The sequence below is a fragment of the Lissotriton helveticus genome, chromosome 1_1, assembly GCF_964261635.1.
Source record: "Lissotriton helveticus chromosome 1_1, aLisHel1.1, whole genome shotgun sequence".
Taxonomy (NCBI): domain Eukaryota; kingdom Metazoa; phylum Chordata; class Amphibia; order Caudata; family Salamandridae; genus Lissotriton; species Lissotriton helveticus.
Genome location: NC_136057.1, coordinates 115198909 through 115224315, shown reverse-complemented (window position 1 = coordinate 115224315; position 25407 = coordinate 115198909). Strand labels below are relative to the sequence as shown.

The 25407-nt window shown below is 46.9% G+C and overlaps 1 protein-coding gene across 1 annotated transcript in view; it reads left to right on the top strand.

Annotated features, from left to right (window-relative positions):
• LOC144759390 (uncharacterized) overlaps positions 1–25407 on the top strand; it is a 577744-nt gene that overhangs the window by 226181 nt on the left and 326156 nt on the right. The window contains 1 exon segment of the mRNA XM_078646483.1: positions 18455–18815. Within this exon segment, the coding sequence (XP_078502609.1) occupies positions 18455–18815 (361 nt within the window).

Below are 25407 nucleotides of genomic sequence, written 5' to 3'. Positions count from 1 at the left end.
CAATGGCTTGTTTGCAAATGCCCAAGTTAAGACAATTAAGAAACTGCAAACAATCCAAAATGCAGCAGCCAGACTTCTCCTCAACATCCCTAAATTTAAACCTATATCCGAATCCTTGAGGAGTCTCCACTGGCTACCTGTTAGGAACCGAATTAAATTTAAGACGTTGTGTATCGTCTATAAGGCACTACATCATCAAGCGCCTCAATTCCTGTGCGACCACCTTGTCCAGTACATCCCCACCCGAATGTTACGATCTGCAGGACAGAATGACCTGGTAGTGCCACGGACTAGATTGGTCAATTGGGGAGACAGACGTTTTTTAGTTGCCGCCCCAAGATTATGGAATACGCTTCCACAAACAATAAGATCAAGCCCAAATCTACTGTCCTTTAGGAAGAAATTGAAAACCTGGCTATTCAACCTCTGAAAAAACTGCACAGATCAAATAGGAGGGTAAAACAGTACAGCGCCGAGATGCCTGCGGGCAATTGTTCGCGCTTAATAAATGCTAAAAATAAATAAATAAATAAAATGTCATACATTCACCCCAGTACAAGGATCTGGGCCTAAATCCATCGTTTTTTTGCACTCCACACCACCTTGGGTTAGACACTGGCTATATGCAAATCAGCTCTGACCCTGTGCCTCATGGGAACAGTCCAGTCCGAACTACCAAGCCATGCCTTTCCCAGACCGGAATCAAGCATCCAAGGACCGGTTTCTGGCTATCAGCCTTCATCAGCCTGGATAGCTTAACTCCAGTGGTGTGGAGAGCCTGGGACTCACGTCTGAGCATACCCGGCACACTCGGGGTGAAAATTGCAAAAAACACAGTTGATGGACAGAATGTAGAACAATGTCATACATTCACCCCATTACAAGGATCTGGGCCTAAATCCATTGTTTTTTTGCACTCCACACCACCCTGGGTTAGACACTGGCTATATGCAAATCAGCTCTGACCCTGTGCCTCATGGGAACAGTCCAGTCCGAACTACCAAGCCATGTCTTTCCCAGACCGGAATCAAGCATCCAAGGACCGGTTTCTGGCTATCAGCCTTCATCAGCCTGGATAGCTTGACTCCAGTGGCGTGGAGTGCAATTTCACCCCGAGTGGGCTGGGGATGCTCAGACGTGATTCCCAGGCTCTCCACACCACTGGAGTCAAGCTATCCAGGCTGATGAAGGCTGATAGCCAGAAACCGGTCCTTGGATGCTTGATTCCGGTCTGGGAAAGACATGGCTTGGCAGTTCGGACTGGACTGTTCCCATGAGGCACAGGGTCAGAGCTGATTTGCATATAGCCAGTGACTAACCCAGGGTGGTGTGGAGTGCAAAAAAACGATGGATTTAGGCCCAGATCCTTGTACTGGGGTGAATGTATGACATTGTTCTACATTCTGTCCATCAACTGTGTTTTTTGCAATTTCACCCCGAGTGGGCTGGGGATGCTCAGACGTGAGTCCCAGGCTCTCCACACCACTGGAGTCAAGCTATCCAGGCTGATGAAGGCTGATAGCCCGAAACCGGTCCTTGGATGCTTGATTCCGGTCTGGGAAAGACATGGCTTGGCAGTTCGGACTGGACTGTTCCCATGAGGCACAGGGTCAGAGCTGATTTGCATATAGCCAGTGACTAACCCAGGGTGGTGTGGAGTGCAAAAAACGATGGATTTAGGCCCAGATCCTTGTACTGGGGTGAATGTATGACATTGTTCTACATTCTGTCCATCAACTGTGTTTTTTGCAATTTCACCCCGAGTGGGCTGGGGATGCTCAGACGTGAGTCCCAGGCTCTCCACACCACTGGAGTCAAGCTATCCAGGCTGATGAAGGCTGATAGCCAGAAACCGGTCCTTGGATGCTTGATTCCGGTCTGGGAAAGACATGGCTTGGCAGTTCGGACTGGGCTGTTCCCATGAGGCACAGGGTCAGAGCTGATTTGCATATAGCCAGTGACTAACCCAGGGTGGTGTGGAGTGCAAAAAAACGATGGATTTAGGCCCAGATCCTTGTACTGGGGTGAATGTATGACATTGTTCTACATTCTGTCCATCAACTGTGTTTTTTGCAATTTCACCCCGAGTGGGCTGGGGATGCTCAGACGTGAGTCCCAGGCTCTCCACACCACTGGAGTCAAGCTATCCAGGCTGATGAAGGCTGATAGCCAGAAACCGGTCCTTGGATGCTTGATTCCGGTCTGGGAAAGACATGGCTTGGCAGTTCGGACTGGACTGTTCCCATGAGGCACAGGGTCAGAGCTGATTTGCATATAGCCAGTGACTAACCCAGGGTGGTGTGGAGTGCAAAAAAACGATGGATTTAGGCCCAGATCCTTGTACTGGGGTGAATGTATGACATTGTTCTACATTCTGTCCATCAACTGTGTTTTTGCAACTCCCATAGAAGGCAGCTCAAATACCCTTTTGAATAAATTCACATATTTTACTGACTTTGATCGGTCTAACCCGAGCTCATTATATTTTAAATTAAATTACAAATCGAATTCGAAAGTGAGACTTCCTCACTCAAAATTGTTGTATTCCATATCCTTTATGGATCAGTTAGCTGTTGATGGCTACAAGCTATGGAAAGACAGCATAGATCTCAAATCTGTTTGGGGTTCTATACCCTGGCAAGTGCAGGGCACTGAAACTTTACACCGAGCATGTCTTATTCTGGGCCACATGTTGTTTTTAAATAGTACGATCTCACAAACAACTTGTCTTAGTTTGGCCACTTCAAAACACATGAATACCCCTAAAATTCCTAATCTGCATGCTTAACCTAATTGGAACAATCATACTGATAGGTCCCTTGATGAATTACAATCTTTAATTTCAAATTTTTCCTTTAAGATTTCGGCCCTGGATCCTGAGGGTTGGCTGTTGTGGCCAACAAGTTCTGATTCTTGTCAACATGGCTTTCTGGGTTTAGCCCCTGGCCTTACACAGGAAAGAACTGATCCCCGTTTTGAAACTTCCCATTCAGTTACCACCTATTCAGTGGGAAAATGATGTCAAAATTGGCTGAAACATTCCACCCTTTCGTCAGTTAAACATCATTTATCTTTGTTGACCGACAATGTTGATTTAACTGATTTTGTTAAGGGTCCTGTGAGTTGAAGATCTATAAGATATATATAGGTGCTATTTACTATGAAGTTTGGAAACTGTCGCAGGTTGAGGCTGCTTCCAAGCTAATTTGGAAAAAGTGCTTGCTGTCCTTGATAATAGCATTAACACACTCTCTTCCAGGATTCACACCTTGGATAATATTGTTTCATCTGTTGTGGATATTGTGCAAGATGATGTTTCTGTTTTGTTCCATGGTCAAAATCAATTGCGGTCCATCACACAGTTTGCATGGACCTTACAAACTTTAAAATCTGGGAAAGTGCCTTAGGACTACATTAATATTTCGTCAGTATTTTTACAGTTTAATTTAAAAGAAAAACAACAGTTCATGTCTATGAAGGATGCGTCATATTTTCTATTGCATATTCAAAAATTAGAACCATTACCATTTTCTGTAGCCGAATCTAATTCAGCTGTTGGTTCATCCATGGTTTAATAACATTGCCTTTTCCTCTGTTTAAGTTTAGTTCATGTATGAAACACTATGCCCTGGGTAGATGTGAACCACTTGGTACCGCTTTTCTCCATGAAGTTTGGTCTCTGCCCTTCTCATACAGATGTCTGAGGGATGGCTAAGAGGTTTACTTAAAAGGGCAGGAGTGCACTTCCACACCTGATCATTCACTCGTATGCAAGAATGTTCAATTGCACGGCACGTGTAATGTGGAGGCTCCGAATTTAGCTTGGCTGGAATTCCGTAAATTGTCACTGTTTCACAGCGAGTAAGGAGGCTTGATATCTCGATTTGGCCTTTCATTCCGCCCCTGAAAGCGAGGTTCAACAAGTTGAACAGAATAAGAGCTTTATTGTCTCAAAAAGAAGTCGCTCTCACTTCTTCTCATGAAAAATGTGTCCTTCATGTTACTAACACGCGTACAGAAGTACACGTGCTTTTAAATACGGATCTCCCACTTCATTTTGGCACTTTAATCCACACTATCTTTAATGCCTCAACCACTACAGGGGCTGGCCCACTTTTTTAAAACTGTTAGCTCCAGCCTTGTGACCTCTTTCCAAACTATATTTGGTGTGATACCGGCATTTTTTCATTCTATTTTGCTTCCCTCTATTTCTCGCCTTGGCTGCCAGTGTGCTGCTGTTGATATGCTTGCTCCGAAAATGGCTGCACTGTCTGTGTCAAGAGACAGCCGACCCAGGCTCACCCAGCTTCATTATCGAAAGCTTGAACACTATGGAGTAGGAGTATGTTGTATATGTATACTTCACTCAATATGACTACTTGGTGTCTGTAGTCCTTGTAGTCCTTTCTTAGTGTCCCTACCTTCTCTATCTCCCATACTACCTAAGAGTGTTCTATCTTGTGTGTGAAGATTCCAGCCTTGGCAGTTGATGGTCTGGTCAGCTTTGAGGTTTACTGCTCTGCTGTCTTATTCTATGTAACTTAATAAATCCATCTTAATAACCTGAAGACGTGTCCTGCTGCCTATATAAATTATCTACAACAGAGTACTGAGTACCAAGAAAAATTTTTGCAGTGCTCCCGTTTCCGAGTGTATCGTCCCATTCACTGAGACGGGACGATACACTCGGAAACGGGAGCACTGCAAAAATGCCCAATACCTAAAGAAGAGATTTTGATGGTCCCGCAAATCACAATCGTTGAACCCGTAGGACAGAAAACGTGAAAGACGTCACGCTTAACTAATCATATTACGTCCGATATTATCCTGGTGACACAGATGGGAATACTGCTAAAAGCTGCACGTTAGAAGAAAGACTGAGAAGTTAGATCAAAAACAAAAACAAAAGGAATTGGAAAAAGGAATATATTCCCTGTATTGTGGTCAGATTGTTATTTCTTGGTTCAAAAGAAGCAAGGTGTATGTTTTACAGCTCAACCAACCTTAGAGCCCTGAAGAAGTCACAGTGGTGACGAAACGCGTTGGCTGCTAGCAATTTTTTGAACTCTCACCATGCTTATCCATGAATAAAAAGCTCTACTTCATATTTGTCAAGATTTGGACTCCACTTCTTCCTGGAAAGCGTAAAAGTTGTATATGTGTAAATACTATTGCATAATTGAGCAAAAAATATAATGTATATATAATTTTCCTTGTGCGGGTCCTTTTGCCATTTTCCATATTTGTGGTGCGCAAAATAGAGTGAAGATAAAGGGCTAGTCATTGCTCTTTCCCATCTAATGCCGAGTGTAAAGGTAGGCAAGTCTTCCATTGTGTACTAATTTTGGAGAGTCACCATTATTTTCTGCATCGGAAAGGTCTCGATATATCGGAAATTATTCTCCCTGCACTCGTACGTTTGTTTAATGTCAGTTACTGTATAAAACGTTGGACAACAGTGCCACCTTGTGGTCGTTAAATTAATTTATGTGTGGCTTATTTTTACTAAATGAAGAATTTGATTGTCGCATTATGGAATTCTTTGACAAAACTAAAGGTGCAAGTTAAGAACTGTAACAGCAAATATTTTAATGGTGATGAGATATAGCAGATGAAGCGCGGAAAAGCGAGCTACAAGAGATGTGAGGCAAAAGAAAACGAGACTTAATTCAAGAAGAAGAGATGTCTCTGTGCAAAAGTATTGAAAGTCTGTAGTTTTCAATTGATGAATACTAATGAAAAAATTGGAAAGTGGCAATTACCAAGCGCGCTTGCCATAAGTCACGAGACTGTTAGTGCGCGCGCAGGTATTAAGACGCGTTACCATAGTTACCAAGCGCACTTGCCATAAGTCGCAAGACGCTTAGTGCGCGCGCAGGTATTAAGACGCGTTACTATAGTTTCCAAGTCCGCTTGCCATAAGTCGCAAGACGCTTAGTGCGCACGCAGGTATTAAGACGCGTTACCCAGAATAAGTACCGTGAGAGGACGAAGGACGTCCCAGGACCGGAAAGGGACAAAGATCCCAGAATTAAAACCGGGAGAGGACAGAGGAAGTACCAGGACTGGAAGATGTGTACCGGGAGAGGACAAAAGAGGTCAACAAAAGTAATGACATTTTGAGGAAACTTAGAGGTCTGAACTACAATCAGAGGCTGACAACCCGAGGAGAAGACCCTGATCCTAGACACTTGAACTAGATTTTGGACTGTAAGAATTCTGGCTCTAAATTTATCTTCGGGATCATTTTTCCAGAACTGTTCTATCTTTGAGCGAGAAGCCGCTACGGATAGACACTGATTAGAGAAAGTGAACTCTCTATTTCCGTTTTTGATGGCCACAATGACGGAGTGTAGAGAGTGGACTGGCTCTTCATGTTTGTCAATCGAAGGGGAGAAGGTGGTCTTCATGATCTTCATCTTCGTTTTCATCTTGATCCTGATTCTCTTCCTTCGTGTTCTGGAAGTTCATGAGGTCGCTGACCTCCTATGTGTTATTTGTTTTCTTCTTCGTGTTTTCCATCCTTTAATTCTTTCAATGTGTTTGAGTCTTTTTTTGTTTTATCTGTAAAGGGAGAAGATATGTTGTATATGTATACTTCATTCAATATGACTACTTGGTGTCTGTAGTCCTTGTAGTCCTTTCTTAGTGTCCCTAGCTTCTCTACCTCCCATACTACCTAAGAGTGTTCTATCTTGTGTGTGAAGATTCCAGCCTTGGCAGTTGATGGTCTGGTCTGCTGTGAGGTTTACTGCTCTGCTGTCTTATTCTATGTAACTTAATAAATCCATCTTAATAACCTGTAGACGTGTCCTGCTGCCTATATAAATTATCTACAACAGAGTACTGCCATTGGGCACATTGGGCGTATCAAATGGATTCTCATTTCGCTTTTCAAACTTTACTTGCGCTTAGCCCGTGTTCCTTTGCCCTGATTATCAATTTGAATGGGCATTAGAACTCTGTCTCTCAAATACGGTGTCTCCTGCTCCAGATTTTGACCATCTACTGAGTTCCTTAGTGGCTAATGAGTTTGCCTGTTCTGGAATCGGGATTATGATCTGTGCAGCAGCACACTGTGTTTTACCGAATTGGGACATATATATACGGCTGCGCATGACTTCCTGGAACGAAGTTATCTTGACGTAAACACAAGTTGTCCTCTGATCGTGCTAGAGGCTCCTGCAATTGAAGAACATGTATGTTAATTTCCGTTACTAAACTGAATGGCGGAACTCTTTGCTGACAATAACAAGACTTCCTTTTGGAGGTTGTTGCGACATACTGTGCATACACGCTGATGGATTCGATTGGCAACGATCCAGCATGCGATGCATCACTCAAGTTTTTTGCTTCTCCCCGTGGTGTTATTTTTTTTTTCTCACTTGCATTTGTTTTCTTTTTTAATAGAAATTCTTTTCTTTTTGCCCCTTTGATTTCCTCGTGACCCATTTTTTGACAAGAATGAACTTATTTCTTTCTTGGATGAACTTGAACTCTGCATTCTTCTTATGTTTATTTTCGTGCATTGACCCGATCAAGGGAGGGTGTATTCAGGATACGGTCCTGCCTGCACACATTGCAATGTTAGCATAAGTGAGTTAGAAGCTCAAACGCCATTGTTCTGATTTTGCCACACAACACTACGTCTCTGTTTTTATAATGACAAACTGCTTGCTTTTCCTTCACATGAGAATGGTCTGTTTTTCGCATTTCTAGACTCACACTGCGACCTCAAGTCTGCACAAAGTGTTCAAGGTTAACATAACAATGTATGCTGTTGATGCAGGTTGATCGGCCTACGCTCTAGACACAACACGAACACAGCTGCTCATTTCTGAAACTCAGCTGCTTTTAATATTTCACTGCATTCATGAGACTAGCACTTGGAAAAAACCTTTCAATCGACAAAGAGCTGTGCTGATCTGGGATGTGATTCACTTCACCTGACTTTGGAGGTATGGGTTTCCCCGTTTTAACCTAGAGGTCTTCTATTATTATAATACCTAGCTCCTAGCAAGGGGAGGGTGGTACACAAGGCGCTCTAGACCTGGTTCCACTATCATTATAATGTGATTTTTCCCTTTGTATTTTATGGAATTGTAGCAATGCTGATTGTATTGATTTTATGCATCTTTTTACTTATGGTAGCGAAGATACTGCATCTTAGAGCACGTACTTGAAATAAACATTTTAAACTGTACCATGTCTCTGATTGCTCACGTTGTGGACATTTATGAGAATAAAAACGAAAGAGTGTTCTTGATTCCCACTATTCCTGAGAGGTCCAAAAGTCGCTTGTTGTCTGGTACCCCACAAGACTCACCTTGGCTTGTGAAGTAATTCTGCAGAGACAACAGAAACCACCACCCCTGACTCCAACCTACCGCCGTGGGGAGTAACACCTGACAAGGACAAGATGGATCCAGAGATGGGGGCCAAATAAGGAAACGGAGTGGCCTTTGGTGGTAGGGGCGTTGGGTACGGTTGTGGCACGGCTGGATAGGGTCTCGGCACAGCTGAGGGAACAAGACAAAGACCAAATTAGGACTAGGTACTACTACGCCACCACACCCCACAAGACACATACAGGAGAGAGTCCTTGCCTTTGGCACTCACCATAACAAGCTGTTTGCGTTGATCCAATGAAGAGACCCTCCACGTAGCGTCCAGGAGCTTGATGCCTCGGCGTGAAGAGGAAGGAGGCACTCCTGCTTATGAACTACCAAAGCACCAAACAACAAAAAGGGCGCTTCTGCGCAAAAAAGTACTGATGACTGGAACTCCAGGGTAAGCGCTATAGCGCGGCCCAGTGCAAGTGTGTGTGACGCTTCTGCGCCACCTGTATTAACCTAACAGTGCCCTCTATAGTGCTCAAAGACGAAACTAGCAGTAGCGCTCCTGCGCCACTGCTACTGGAAAAGTAATTAAAGAAATAATGTCATTGCGCTCCTGCGCATGCCCAGAAGTGTTAAAGCAAAATAATGGTCAGCTTGTCCAAACGAGGAAATCCAAGCGCTCACGGCGCTCAGCCAGATACTTCCCACAACAATGCTCCTGCGCCGGTTGTGGAAGGAGATGCAAAAGGAAAAGAACGGGACCAAAAGATGTCACGTAACGCGGGAAGACCCCGGGCAGCGTTACCGTGACTTGCAAAGCAACTGACCAAACGGAAACTCGTAGAGCTGGAATCCGGTCCGTCGAATACTGGGGCTCCGGGAAGTAATCTGAATCAGAAGCACCGACCCGGCGGTGCAACACGCATTTATGCGTATTCCCCCGGAAGTGCTTGTTCCGAAGGAGGACTAGACCGGGACACCACTTCCGGCCGGAAGTGAATATTCCGGTCCTGTATGTGTCCCGTGGTGCCCGGAACGGCGGAACAGCTGCCGTATGACACTTGTTCTGGGTTGTCTTATCATTGGTAGCTTCACTGTAGTACGGAGAATGAATGAGACACTGTTGCTAGTCGGATAGGGGTTCCGGGCACTGAGGTAGATTTTTGGTACACCACAATACACTGAGGTCCTGGTTTCCTGAGCATAGTTCTGTGCATGAGCAGAATCCCCGCAACAATAGCAGCTCTAGAAACAATGCTTGGACTAAGAAGGGTATTTTCAGCTAACTTTAGGGATTAGTGATAAAACCTATTAACTCAAGACACTTGGACTGAGTCCCTGCAAGAAGAACTAATTTAACAAGCACACACTGGTGAATTGTCACAGCTGATTGTGGTGTTTGGTTGTTTCCTACAACAGTAATGATTCAGTGACAGCGGCCAGAGAACAGTGTCCAAAAGCAAAGTGAAATGAGAAGAATGTGAGCTGCGACTCTCTGTGTTAATGCTTGCAGTGCACTCCATTTACCACCCAGGCCCTGACATAGAAGAATGAAAGGAAAAGAATGTGAGCTGTGACTCTCAGGGTTAATGCTTGCAGTGCACAACATTTACCACTCAGGCCCTGACATGGAAGAATGAAAGGAGAAGAATGTGAGCTGTGACTCTCAGGGTTAATGCTTGCAACGCTCTGCATTTACCACCCAGGCCCTGACATGGAAGAATGAAAGGAGAAGAATGAGAGCTGCGACTCTCTGTGTTAATGCTTGCAGTGCACTGCATTTGCCACCCAGGCCCTGACATTGAAGAATGAAAGGAGAAGAATGAGAGCTGCGACTCTCTGTGTTAATGCTTGCAGTGCACTGCATTTGCCACCCAGGCCCTGACATGAAAGAATGAAAGGAGAAGAATGTGAGCTGCGACTCTCTGTGTTAATGCTTGCAGTGCACTGCATTTACCACCCAGGCCCTGACATGGAAGAATGAAAGGAGAAGAATGTGAGCTGTGACTCTCAGGGTTATTGCTTGCAGTACACTGCATTTACCACCCAGGCCCTGACATGAAAGAATGAAAGGAGAAGAATGTGAGCTGTGACTCTCAGGGTTATTGCTTGCAGTACACTGCATTTACTACCCAGGCCCTGACATGAAAGAATGAAAGGAGAAGAATGTGAGCTGTGACTCTCAGGGTTATTGCTTGCAGTACACTGCATTTACTACCCAGGCCCTGACATGAAAGAATGAAAGGAGAAGAATGTGAGCTGTGACTCTCAGGGTTAATATTTATATTTTATATTTATTTATTTATTTTATAATTACACTTGATTAAGCGCACAGCTACCCGAAGGTTTCCCGGCGCTAGAGCAGACAGAAGGTATACAAGGTGAGAGGGGCTGAGAGAATGCTTGCAACGCACTGCGTTTACCACCCAGGCCCTGACATGGAAGAATGAAAGGAGAAGAATGTGAGCTGTGACTCTCAGGGTTAATGCTTGCAACGCACTGCATTTACCACCCAGGCCATGACATGGAAGAATGAAAGGAGAAGAATGTGAGCTGTGACTCTCATGATTAATGCTTGCAGTGCACTGCATTTACCACCCAAGCCCTGATATGGAAGAAGTGACTCCATTGTCCATCGTTGTGTCTGTAAATGCACCCATCATAGTGGCCCTTTACCAGAGGTGTTTATCATCAAGCTTGATCTTTACGCACCGCTGACTATGTAGCTTATGCACGATTAGATGGATTGTATACAACAGAGGTGTTTATCTTCAAGCTGGACCTTAACTCACCGCTGACTGTAACTGATTCATGGTTAGATAGACTGTATACAACAGAGGTGTTTATCATTTATTTTGTTTATTTATTATATTTGGGTCATTTATTGGGTGCAGCGAATCATCCCCAGGGGGATCTTTCGACGCATGAGAAGAGAACAATCTATTGACAGTGGGAACCAGATTAGAAAAGCCAGGCTTTAAGCAGTTTCTTAAATTGAAAGAAACTGGAACAGGCACGGGGATCTTCGGGGAGAGAGTTCCAATAACTGGGTGCCAGATAAGAAAAGGCTAGCCCACTCATTTTGGTCTTCCTTATTCTCCGAGTACAGAGCAGGTTGCGGTTGCTGGATCAAACCTGTCATACGGGTTGATAACAATCAATTTTTTTTGTCAGATATAATGGCCCCATACCTAGGAGGGCCTTGAAAACCATACACAACAGCTTAAAGATGGCTCATTTTCTAATGGAGGGACAATGCAGTTGGCGCAAGAGAGGTAAAGAGGGGGTTCGAGCAGGCTTATTGAGGGCAAGACTGGCTGCCTTATTTTCAACCACTTGAAGTTTGGCCGCCAAGTCCTCTCTTACTCCCACCAACAAAGAGTTTCCATAGTCCAGTCGACTAACTAGGAGTGACAGGATAAGAGTCTTTCTGGCATTTAGCGGATCCACTGAAAGATTTTTCTGAGCATCCTCATGGTATCAAAACACGTGCCTGACACGGTCTTCACCTGCTCTTCCATGGATAATTTGTTGTCAATTTTGATACCCAGGTTCTTGGCCCATCCTCTAGGGAAAGGGAATTCCCCTAATTCTGCTGCCCACCAATCTGGGGTCCATATCTCCTCCGTCTTGCCAAACAGTAAGATCTCTGTTTTCGAGGAGTTGAGTTGGAGGAAATTCTTCTTCATCCAGCTTGCGATGCTGATCATGCAGTTTATACATTTAAGTTTGGTTACTAAGGGGTTAGCCTCAAAGGGGACTATCACCTGTGTGTCGTCTGCATAGGATATAGTTTCAAAAGCAAAATTCCTAATGATGGCAGCTAAGGGGGCCACATATATATTGAACAAGGTAGGGCTCAATATTGAGCCTTGTGGGACTCCTTTATCTACCAAAATGGTTTTTGACACACAAGAGTCCAACTGGACACTCTGTGTTCTATCAAACAGATAGTTCTGAATCCATTTAAGGGTCATGCCTCTGACACCAATCTCTCGAAGCCTGTCCAACAGGATGCGATGAGAGATGGTGGCAAAGGCCGCCGACAGATCAAGCAGCACTAACATCACAGGGATATCCTTGTCCAGAGACATTCTTAAAGTGTCAGTAACCTCCAACAAAGCGGCCTCTGTGCTATAAGAAGTACGGAAGCCCGACTGGGATATGTCCAGTAAGTTATTATGTTCCAAGTAGCAGGAAAGGTGCCGGTTGACTAGTGTCTCCATAATTTTTCAACAACAGGGAAGCAAGGAAATTGGTCTAAAATTCTGTAAATCCGTAGGGTGCGCTAACGCCTTTTCAAGCAAAGGTTTAATACGAGCGAATTTCCATTTTTGCGGCACCGTTGCTGTGCCTATTGAGATGTTACAAACTTGAGCAAGCACATAAGATAAGAATGGGGTTAGTTCAGACATAACAGCAGGCGGCACCGGGTGTAGCGGGGGACCGGATTTCACCTGCGTTAATAACAGGCTTACTTGTTCCCCTGAGATGTTGGGAAAAGATTCTAGGCTCGAAGGACAGTGGTTTTCAGGCACAGGGACCTTTTCAAGAGCTACCTCTTCAGGCCCAAAGGCGCGATAGATCACGTTAATTTTTTTTAGTAAAGTAGCTCCCTAGATCCTCACATAATTCTTGGGTGGATGGCGGGAGTGGGTTGTTAGACCTCGGGTTTGTGAATTCCTTTAGGATAGAAAAGAGCTCCTGAGAGGAATACCTAGCTTCAATAATGCGGGAGCCTAGGTAGGATCGCCTAGCTATGTTACAGCTGTTTAGATAGGCTCTATGAGCCACTCAGTAGCGCGATTCCTCATGCTCCAAGTTGGATTTCCTCCATTTTCTTTCTAACGCCCTGCATGAAGCCTTTACTCTCTTAAAATGATCTCAGTACCAGGAGCTGCCCTTGCCTAAATATTTACCCTCTTTAAAGGTGCAATAGAGCCAAGGCCATCCGTTATAGAGGCCTCGAACCTTTCTAAGGCAGTCTCACAATTGTCACAGTTCTCAAGTATGGGAGGGATATGGACCCGACTAAACTCAGCGGAAGTTACCTTTTTCCAGGATATACGCAACTCCTTGTGAGTGTGTGGGGGGCCGGGCAGTTTTTTCAATGCCCAAGAAAAATGTAGTGCCAGGTGATCAGTCCAGCCTAACTTTAGGGGGGGTTCGGCAACTAACTCAGGGATGCTGGTGAAAATCATGTCCAACACATGTCCAGCCACATGTGTAGGGCTAGTGACTCTAGGGGACAGTTCAAGAGTTTCCATCACTGCCATCAGACAGACAGATTCTGTATTGGAGAGAACCTCCAGATGATGATTGAAGTCCCCTACCGATAGAAACCTGTTGGTCTATAACGTATAAGGGGCCAGCCGTTCTAGCAGTGCTGAACAAAACTCCTTCCTGATACCTCCCGGGGGGTGATATGCTAGAGCTCCCCCCCACTCAATCTCTTGGTGGGGATGCACTCTGAAGATCAATAGCTCGATATTGGGGGAAGATAGTGTATCAAGAGTCTTAATATGATAAGGGGGACGAGTGGGAATGGCCAAACCTCCACCCCGTTTTCCTGATCTATCCAGCCGGACCACAGCATAATCTTCTGGAAAAGCCATTGCCAAAGCTGGCGTTGCTTCATTATTCAGCCAGGTTTCCGTAAAAAGGCAGATGTCTGGCCAGGTCTCGTCTAATAGGTCCCAAATTTCCACCACATGTTTTGGGATAGAACGCGCATTCAGATACAACCCCTTAAATGGTAATGCTAGGCCCATCCTGGTCTGTCTCTCACTTTCAGTGTCCTGCACCCTTCCAGTAGGACTGGGGATGGAACATAATAGTGGACTAAGGGGAGTGTGCATGACTTTCCCCTATGTCCATCCACAATCGGGGCACTTCTCTAAGGTGACAGCATCTACTACTTGCAGGTTAATTCTCCCCCCTGCACAAGCTGAGGCAACCCCATATTCCACCAACCTCTCCTTAGGGTACACCAGCCTGGGAGCCTGAGGTCCCTGTGGAAAAACGGGCAGCATCCCCTGGCAACCGGCAGCGTCCAGGCGCGGACGGGTGCAGACGGGCTTGCCTTAGGTGCGACTTCGGTGGGCTAGTGGCACGCCCGCTGCGTGCGGCAGGAAATGCAGTGATTTTATACCTGGGAGGACTGTCCAATAGAGCGCTAACCGTTAGATTGGCGCCCCGTAGGTATGAAAGACTATGGGCGTGCTCTCTCCACTCAATCAATCGGAAATCCAATTGCGGTGGACCAGAGAGCAGTCCAAACAATGCGCGAAACGTAATCAGGTAAGAGGCCGTTTAGATGAAAGGCAGTTCTAGGTTAAAACAAATGTTACATCTGAAACATATAATGCTAAAAACAGATTAACAGAAGATTCCTACTCAGGCTGCTTCCTTCTCTCATTGAGCTGGATCTTGGCTCACCACTGGCTTTGTAAATGAGTCACGGTCAGATGAATTGTATATAACAAAGGTGTTTATCATCGAGCTGGATCTTGGCTCACCGCTGGGTATGTATATAAGTCACGGTGAGTTGAAATGTATATAACAGAAGTGTTTATCATCGAGCTGGATATTGACTCATCAACCGCTGATTCTGTAACGGATTCACTATTAGATGGATTGTATACAACAAAGGTGTTTATAATTGAGCTTGATCTTGGCTCACCACTGGCTGTGGAAATGAGTCGGGGTTAGATGAATTGTATATAACAAAGGTGTTTATCATCTAGCTGGATCTTGACTCAATGCTGGCTATGTAAGTGATTCATGGTTAGATTAATTGTATAAATATATATTATGAGTTTCTTATTTACAGAGACACTTCCAACCAAATTCTAACTGGTTATAGGATAGAATCAATGCATGACGGCAACATTATTGATAGGAACTATTGTGGAATGGAGGAGCACAGTACAAAGAGCTTCTCATAAACCTATGAGCACCAAGTAAGGGTGAAGAGTCAGAAGTTATAAAGTAATAGTTATTTGATTTTTTTTTTTGTTGTTGAAATGCTCAGCAAAGGTCATAATCCAGAATGTTGCTCCTCCTAGGTTTCGGATTAACTCATCGTTTTATACTTTTTCTCATAGTATGAGAGGCTCTTTTTCTGAGCCCCTGTTTGTTCTTACAGTGATAAAGTCCTAGCAAAGGCTATCTATGGAGCTACCTCACAGTGATTACTTAGTAAGGTCGTCTTACACCTTTGCCAAGTTACCTATAAAAGAGAATTTTATGAGGTTGTCTAGGGGCTAGTAATTCCATAGTTCTATGGGTGCTTAACTATAAATATTATATATATATTTATATATTTATCCCCCAAAAAAACAAAGTTTACAGGGACGTTCTTGTTAGGAAATAGAATTTAATAAACCTGAGAAATTAGCTAAAAAAAACAAAGGTTACAGGGACGGTATAGTTCGATTAACAATTTATACACAAAACCATAGAAATTCAGCAGTAATGGTTAGAGTTATCTCAAGAAACTATAACTCGTGCTCTCGGGTACCTATAACTTGCGCGCCCACCATCATTTTACTGCAAATTATATCATCAATGATGGCATAGAAGTTATCATGAGTGATGTAATATATGGGGTAATTAGCGGTGCACGGCCAGAGTGTGAGTTGTAGTTACCTTAGGGCACTGCCCCAGATGCACCATGCCTCCGGCATGAACCAGCATTGCTCCCGCTCTCAGGGAGAAGCTAAAAATGCTGCTCCCTGCATGCGAGAGCAATTTTTTCATCTGTTTCTCTGCTCACTTCACAGCGGGCAGGTAAGCAATTGTAAAGGCTGCTCCCAGCAGCCAGGTGTATTTTTTAATGCTCCTGCCTGCTGGGCACAGATGTAGTGTTTGTTCTCGCTTTGCAGGAGCTTAAAAATTGCTCCCACGAAGCGCAATCACAGGTTTCCGTGCCCGGACCAGTGCGGGCAAGGAAACTGCTATGCTCTGGGTGTGGGCCCCCCACTGCATAGCCAAGCCGGCAATGGAGTATGGAGTCCCCAGGCTTATTTATAGTTCTGGGAGGGTTGCATGTTGCCCCATTCCCATTTACTTTTACAGCCTGACCCGAGGATGGGGTCCCTGGGGCTGAAATTGACCTTAGGGAGGGGGCTGCGTGTCCTCCTCCCTCATGATTTTTGCTTTGTGCCTGCGGATGCCCCCCTTTAGATCTAAAATTGGCCCAGGGAGGTGGGCTGCATGGCTCCCCTCCTTGGCCAGTCTTCGCCAAAGTCAATGCACTTCGTAATAAAAAAATGTAAGTCACACAGATGTGTGTTGCCTACGACCATTCAAGTATAGAAGTCTTAAAAAATGTTGGGCCAGTGAATCCACCAAAACTTACACCGAGGGACATATGAAAAATGGGTATGTTGAATCTGTGTCCCAGATAGGCAGGGAGATTACCGGGTATGTGTGGACTAGCCGTGTCCTCATTGCTCAAATACAACACTCTTGCAAGAGTCCAACATTGCCCTACATACATGATGGGAATAGGCATGTGTGGAAAATGTTCAAATCCGTTGCATGCCACAAGTAGTGTCTTCGTTTAGCATTGCTAACAAGTCTCACTTAGCAGGGGGGCGGAGCTAGCTCGCAACTAAGATGGCTTCTTGAGCAGAGAGCTCCCCTGTCTCCGACACTATCCTGTTAAATATCCTGTGTGTGGCTGCACCCTAGACGGTCCTACCAGCCTGATTTGTGTCCCTCGGTGTTTGCGGCCGGTGCCTGGCGAGGTTCCGGCCGTTGATCCCTGCTGATCGAGCTATTACGGGCTGCGGTGCCTAGACGCGCTGTGGGCCGGAGTGAGGCGGAGCCTGCTGCGGCGGTGAGAGCCGAGGTACGATCTGTGCTCCCAGGAGTCGGTGACCTGCTGGTGGCGGCCCGGGCGACCGGCGGCGCCTGTGCGCGTCTTTGTGCCCGACTGCTGCTTCCTGCCGAGTCCCGGTCTCCTCTGTGTTGCTGCAGCGGAGGGCGCGCTGCCGGAGGGGCGGGGACTGCGAGGTGAGTGGACCTGCCCAGCAGAGGAGACGGAGGAGACGCGCTACGTGAGTGCCTGGCGGGCCTGTGGGACTCTGGTGCCCGGCTGCTGTGTGCTGCTGGGCCTCGGCCCTGAGAGGAGAACCACAGCAGAGAATGCTCTCTCTGTGATCCGAGAGCTAAGGGGTGCGCTGGTTGCCCCTTTGGTGGCGGCCTGCTGGAGACAGGCCTGACGCCTGGTGACACCTTCGGGGGTCCGCGATCCACCTGCTCCTGATTGATGGCCCTTGCCTCTCCGTAGTAATCTGTGGCGGAGGGACTGCTGCCGGGGGCATCAGGGGGCGCTGCCTCTAACGGACGCTCAGCGACAGCCGGGGATGGGCTGTGGGGACGCTGCGGAAACTTTGTTGAGTGGGGAGACCGGCGCTGACAACCCGGCTGCGACGCGGAGGTGACTTGTTGGTGCTGAGGCGTGGTGGAGATGGCCCGAGAGGTGCGGCTGGGCCCCTGAGATCTGTGCCACTTCTGGAACTCCACTGTACACAGCCAGTGAGACATGACCTCCAGACAGTAAAGTGGCACGACGTGGGAGGTGCGACGGACGCTCATTGACATAGTGCGCCAGCACGGAACTGGCAGTGGGGCCGTCCCCGTGGAGTAGCTCTCCCTCCTATAACTGTAACTGGTTCCCAACTCCTATGATATGTTGGAGAGCTATTGAGTTCTGGAGCTCATGTCCAGTGAAGAGTATTGCCACCCTACCTGGCGCCTCCCGAGTGCACTCAGGGCTTACTGTGGTTTCGATGGATGCGATGGATATCTGAAGGTGGTTGCTGTTTGGTACGACGCATTGCCCGGCACGACTTGGACCCTCGTCTGTTTGGGTGAGATATCTGCCTAATACCTGCTACAGAACCGCACCTTGCCTGAGCTTCCCTGCGGCCCGAGGGCCATACGCCTGCCACACATCCGGCTGGTGAAGAGGGAGCTATGACCGTAGTGCTGGCGGCCCTCGAGCCCTACTTACTTGTCTCTTGTTTGTCGGCTGCGGAGCACTTGCTGGCATTGCGATAGGGCGCACAGGTAGGAATCAATCCAAACTGTCTTTCGACAACAAGAGATCCAAATCTAGTGATCCTCCACCGGGCGAGGACCGCGCAGAGATGGAATCAACGTGTGATTCGTCACAGCAAGATATCCGCAGCATCCTCTTAGCCATGGAGAAGGGCCTACATGGTGGGAGCGCCTCTCTGGGATCAACGTTGGATGCACTCACCTACCGCATGGACCGGATGGAGGAGAGGCTAGATAAACATGCAGAACGGATCGGCATGTCCGAGCGCTGCATCGTGGAGGTGGAGGAAGCACAGACGTCCCTTGATACGGAACACAAACAACTGGGCAGAGTGCTCCAACTCCTGCAGGATAAGACTGAGGACTTAGAGGCCCGTTCCCGGAGATGCAATCTCCGCATTACGGGTTTGCCGGAATCTACACAGACCGGGAATAAGGAGATATTTGTGGACAACCTCTTAAAATCACTACTGGGAGACAAGGCCTTCTCAGGGATGTTTGGCGTGGAAAGAGCGTACTGATCCCTGGGCCTTAGACCAAAACCGGGGGCGCACCCGCGCCCAATAATTGTTAAACTGCTCAATTATAGGGACCATGATGCGGCACTGAGGCTTGGCAGGGAGAAGCAACCACTAAACTATGAGGGCTCGACAATCTCCCTTTTCCCTGATTTCACTGCAAAAGTGCAGGAGGCACGGAGACAGTTTGTGCCAATGAAACGCCAGCTTTGAGAAATGGGCACGGACTATGCGATGCTATACCCTGCAAAGTTGCGGGTCAACATGCAGGGGAAGTCCATGATCTTCACTGACCCTATGGCTCTCCAGAATGCCCTCAAGGAATGGTGCAGAGAAACGAGGCAACCCCCAGACAGTGAGCCGCACGTGGAAGCTACGGAAGGCTCCCTGGATGAACAGGATTGAACAGTGGAGTTGAATGCTGAGCTGTACTCGGCTGGACAGCCCGACACTGCTCTACAGAGGTTTCTTGAATAATGTACATGCGGCGGGATTTACTTCACACGCTAGGGGAGTTTTACCGTGGGTTAACCGAAAGGCATCACTGAAATTTACCCCAATAGTAACAGACAGTGAGGGTCGGTACACGATCACTAAATGCATGGGGAAGGGTATGGAGTTCTATATAGTGAACACTTATGGACCTAACTACGACCACCCCGCTTTTTACACTGATCTAGCAGATAGGGTCCGAGAACACTGTGGAGGGCACGTCCTGTGGGGGGGCAACTTTAATATGACAAGACAGCCCTCACTCGATAGATTAGACGGTCCTGATCGCCGCCCCTCGGCCTCCGCCAGAGTGCTAGACGTGGAGATGACGCGACTGGGGTTGCAGGATATATGGAGATTTCGACACCAGACTCAGGGGGATACACGCACTACTCGGCACCACATGACATTCATATTCGGATTGACTACTGGTTGACCACTTCCCACCTGCTTTCCCTGGTGGGGGCATGTACGATCCTTCCGTACACTTTCTCGGACCACTCCCCTATTCTTATCACGTTTACAGTGCCGGAGAAACGTATCCCGCCATTTGCTTGGGGCTTCCCTCCTTACTCTTTGCTGGACGACACCTTCAGGGAGGAGCTAGCCACGGCCATCGAGGAATTTTATGACACCAATATAGGCTTTGTCGACTCATTCTTCATGGTGTGGGAGGCCTTTAAGGCGTATATGCAGGGAGTCACCATCGCCAAACACGCTGGGGTCCTTAAATCCATCCGGGGCGTCTGGCGATTCTGGAGAACAGGCTTAAGGACATAGAGGCACGACGCCTACGGGATGATGACGAAGACCTAATTCAGGAACTCGCCCAAACACTGCGCGAGTACCATGAGGAGGCTGACTCCGAGATTAAGCATCTGGGAAAGTATGCCACCGCATGATCCTACGGGTAGGGAGAGCGCCCCGGGTCGGTTTTGGCACAGCTGACCAGGCAGCGTAGGAGTAGTACTGCGATTCCCGGCATGAGATCTCCTCAGACAGACGAGCCCCTATCCGATGAGCCGGTGGCGGACTGTTATCGGGAGTATTATACAACTCTATACGCCTCTAGAGGCCCTATCCCGGAGGAACGTATTCTTAACTACCTACTCATATTGAACTGCCCTGGCTGTCTAACTTGCATCGCGAATTCCTGGTGCGACCACTACGAGCTTGAGGAAATTGTTCTGGCCCTCCCTATCGGCAGTGAGGGCTGGGAGTGCGCCAGGTAGTGATGGACTAACTGTGTCGTTTTACAAGACATATTATGACCTACTGATCCCTCGACTACTGACACTCTTTGAGAACATGGCAGAGTCCGGTGAAATGCCCCCCACGATGCGAGAAGCGATACTTATTGCAATTCTTAAACCTGGGAAACCCCCTGGGGACTGTTCTTCGTACCGCCCGCTATCGTTATTAAATGTCGATGCGAAGATATTTGCTAAAATAATCGCTAACCGCCTCAGCCCTCTGGTCGCCTCTCTGGTTGCCCCTGAGCAGGCAGGCTTTGTCCCCAGTCGCAACTTCACTTACAATTTACGGACGGTGTTCGCTGCATTCCAACACACCCACCCAGATGTCTCTGCTGTCGCGGTCTTTTAAGACATGGAAAAGGCCTTCGACTGTGTCGAGTGGCCTTTCCTGAGACAAGTTTTGAGTCGCATGGGGGTGGGGGATCTCTTCCTCCAACTCCTGAACACACTCTATGCATATCCTATGGCCTGTGTTCGTATTGGGTCACTTACCACTGACCCCATCAGTATCGGTCGCGGCACGAGGCAGGGAGGCCCCCTTTCCCCATACTCATACGCACTAGTGGCTGAACCTCTTGCGTGCGCTCTACTCGAATATCATAGACATCGGGGTGTACGGTTCCCCACATACAATTTGATTGTGTCCACATATGCAGATGACACATTATTATATGTTCGCGACCCGGAGGTAAACCTACCGGCGGTGCTACGTAAAGTAGTCTTATTCAGCTCCCTTTCGGGTATTCACGTGAACTGGAGCTAATCACTTATGTTCCCACTCACACCTGCCACTTAGAGATTCGATCCGGAATTTCCCATCCAGTGCAACCACAGAGGCGGTACGTTATTTGGGGATCCGGCTACATACAGATTCGGAGGTGGTTCTCAGGGAGAACTACGGGGTGGCTATCTCTAAGCTAGAAGACGATATTACCAAGTGGATTGGCCTGCCTTTGTCCTTGATGGGTCGCATTTCCCTCATGAAAATGATAGTGCTACCTCGCTTCCTGTTCCTGTTCAGTAACATACCCATGGTCCTATCTAGCCTGTTTATTCAACAACTACACTCACTTATAATCCGACTGGCATGGGCCGGCAAGCAACCCAGAGTTGCGTGGAAAATCCTCACCCGTCCATATGTGGAGGGTGGTCTGAACACTCCGGACCTGGATCTCTATTATCGAGCCGCGCAAAGCGCACATGCGTACCACTGGATACACGGCCCTGCGGATATTCTGCACATACACATAGAATCGATTGTCGTGGCCCCGTTCTCTCTTCCCGCGCTGTTTTCTTGCCCTCGTGACCACCGGACGGGTTTCCTTGACTCCCTGAACACCGTTACTCACGCCTGGCACCACATGATGGATGCACAGGCCTGCACGCTTCTGTGAGCCCTGAAGGCCCCCTTCGCCTGGTGTTCGTGGCTTGTCCCATGTAAGGATAAAGAAGTGCTGGCAGCGTTGGCTGCACTAGATATAAATCACATAGGAGACTTATTCATGGATGGTAGGGCTCGCATCTGGGACGAACTGGAGTCTGAGGACGCCACTCACTCCCTCCTTCCTCGCTTTCAATTCCATAGGGTCCGACACGCACTCAAAGACCTGCTAGGGGAGGACGTGGCGGAACCCCCGGTGATCATGACATATGATTATATCATTAATGCCAAGACTTCGACCAAGTCAATAACAAATCTGTATCGAGTTGCTCTCTCTCAGAGAACGACGGACTACACTAAGCCCCGTTTGGTATGGCAGACTGACCTGGCGGTGGACCTCCCAGAGGAAACGTGGCAATACTGTTGTGCTAATACCAAAATATTATCGCTCAACGGTCGCCACCGGCTGCTGCATTTAAAATGTTTAAACAGGGTTTACTACACCCCAGAACGGCTCTATCTATACGGACTTCGGGAGAGCTCACGCTGTGAGAGATGCAGAGTGCAGCTGGCTGATTTTTTACATGTGGCCTGGTCCTGCCCAGGAATGTTTGCCTTTTGGTGCACAGTGTATGAGGAAGTGAATAGAATTCCGGAACTTTCACTACTCCCAACTCCCCTGCTAGCTATTCTTGGGTACTCTAAGACCATCAAGACAGAACACCGACGACTAGTGGACATGGCCTTTCTGGTGGCCAAGAGGTGCGTGGCACTCTCTTAGATGCAGAGCCCTGTGCCAACGCTTTCCCAGTGGACTAAAGAAATGCTTTACTGCTGTACACAAACTGAATGATATGATGACTTATTACCCCCCCTCACCCCCTGCAATAGGCCCAAGAACTTTTGGGCACTGTTTCTGGAAAAGAGGCCCGAACGTGACATTTCAAATACACATGAGGTTGACACGACTGTGATGGAGGGGAGGTCGCAGCCCCCTCGCGCTGGAGAGTAGGTGGTTTTCTATGCTGGACTGGTCACAGGGACCCTCGACTGGTTTTGGGACTTTGACAAATATACCCCCCAGTGGTCTAAGTCAAGGGGTGCAAAGCGTGGCTCTGCTTTTATTGTGTGTACGTATTGATTATTGTTTCAGAAATGCTGTGATTTTATTTGGCTGGTGTGTATATACTGCATTGTCGCTGATTCATGCTACTAATGTCTGTGCTTGTCCTTTAATTTGCCTGGTTACTTATTTGAAATGTCAATAAATAAATTAATTTAAAAAGTCTCACTTAGCAGATCTACTCACACTCAACGGGGTGGACAAAGCTGGTTGTGATGGGGGTCACTGCATGCCACATTTCAAGATAGAGCATACACCATATTCACGTAGATGACGATTCGCAATGGCACGTATCTACCGCCCGCTATTGGAACCACAATGTCGGTTTCAGTAAAGTTGTGTTGGCAATAGGGACTTTTCCAAAAGTGCAAGTCCTCAGTCAGCCACTTCCTGTGGATAAAACAATGTCTTGGAAATAAGGAACCCTCGTATGCTTTGCTCACTGTGAAGGGGGAGGGCAATGTGTCTAGTGGTGTTTAGTGTACTGCAATTAGCATATAGTCAGATGCCAAAAATAACAGCTGGGAAAAGTGGGTAGAACACTGGCACCACAGGGAGCAATGCTACATTTCCCCTCCTGTTTGCTGCAGAACTGTGTTCTGCCTTGTGCCGTGCACATTTGAGCCACAAAATTACAACATTTTGCATGTCCAGGAAGGTGAGCCTCCCTGCACAGGAACATCCAATTTCTATAAAGCTGACACACTTGCACTACATAGCAAGTGTGCCTATGTCTGTGCATGGTAGATGGACTCTGTGCCAGGCTCATGTGAAATGCATGGCGGGTCCGTAATCTGGGGATCCCGGCGCATACATCCATCTCCATGATGGATAAGAGTTGCAATCTCACGGTTTGTTCAAGCTCATGTTCCTACATTGTGTTGTAAATGGGTAACAATGTGCTGTCCAACTCTGTGAGTCACACATAAGAGATTCAACTTCACAAAAGAGTGCCCCTAACCTAGGGCATAACTCCGATTTGCCACCCAGTAATCTATGCAAGTTTCCTGTGCACAAATAAAATGGATCCTGACACTATCCATCCAGCTAAATTACATGTCATGATCACACGTACACATTCAAATTATTGTTATGTGATTAAATAAGTTGTATACAAGGCAAAAAGCACCACTCCACCAAATCACTTCAGACGTAGGTGCAACCACAGTTCAAAACCAGTAAAAATGTATTATCAATTCACAAAATTAACTACCCTGAACTAACACTAAGCACTACTATAACTAACCTAATGTTAACTAACTGAAACTAAGTGAATGCTCCTCTAAACTATCCACTGTAACTAATCCTAAACACGCAGCATCATATCTAAGACATGAACTCCCCTCCCACCCTTAAAACACATCAGAAGACAGGTCAACTACATCTTAGCTTCCACGTGCACATGGACAATGATAACTGTCCTTTAGCCTCTCAGTTGTCTGACTCCCTAATGGGACTAAACCTTACCCAAATGATTACTCTTCCTACTCACATAGTCGGTCATCTACTTGACCTGATTTTTACCAACGTTCCAACTCTAAAGGTGGCAGATCCGATCCCACTTTCATGGTCAGATCACAGCTTAATACCTTTTACTCTCGCTGGTCCTAGCCGCAAAGATCCAGTGAAAGCCAAATACGAAGATAAACGGATTTGGAGGAAAGCCTCACTGGAATCTATGGGATGGGTTCTTCCAAACAGTCCTCTGCTGCTCACAAAGGAACCAAGCCATTATGCCTCCTCTTTCAATGGCTGGGTTTCCACAGCTCTTGAGAAAGTGGCCCCGATTAGAAATCCAAAAATGATTAGAACCATACCATCCGCCCCCTGGTTTACAGATGAACTCCGCAAAGAGAAAGGTGTTTGTAAAAAGTTGGAACGGATATGGTGGAAAACCTATGACACTAAAACTCAGAGCGCTTACAAAGCTGCACTAAAACATTTTTAAAAAGACAAATGTCACTCTAGTAGAGACTTTCTGGCTGATCAAATTAGTGCCTCTGACAATTCTACCAAAGAAGTTTTTAGGATTGTCCAAGGATTTATCAAGCAAAAGGCCTTGGAATGCACTATTAAACATTCTGCCCCCTTGTGTGAGGACCTCTCCGGCTTTTTTCAGAATAATAAACAGGCAATATACTCTGCATTTACCCCAACAAAAACCCCTACCCCTCCCCCACCCAAACCTCACTGCTCAGACACCCGGAGTAAATTTCACTGATTCAGC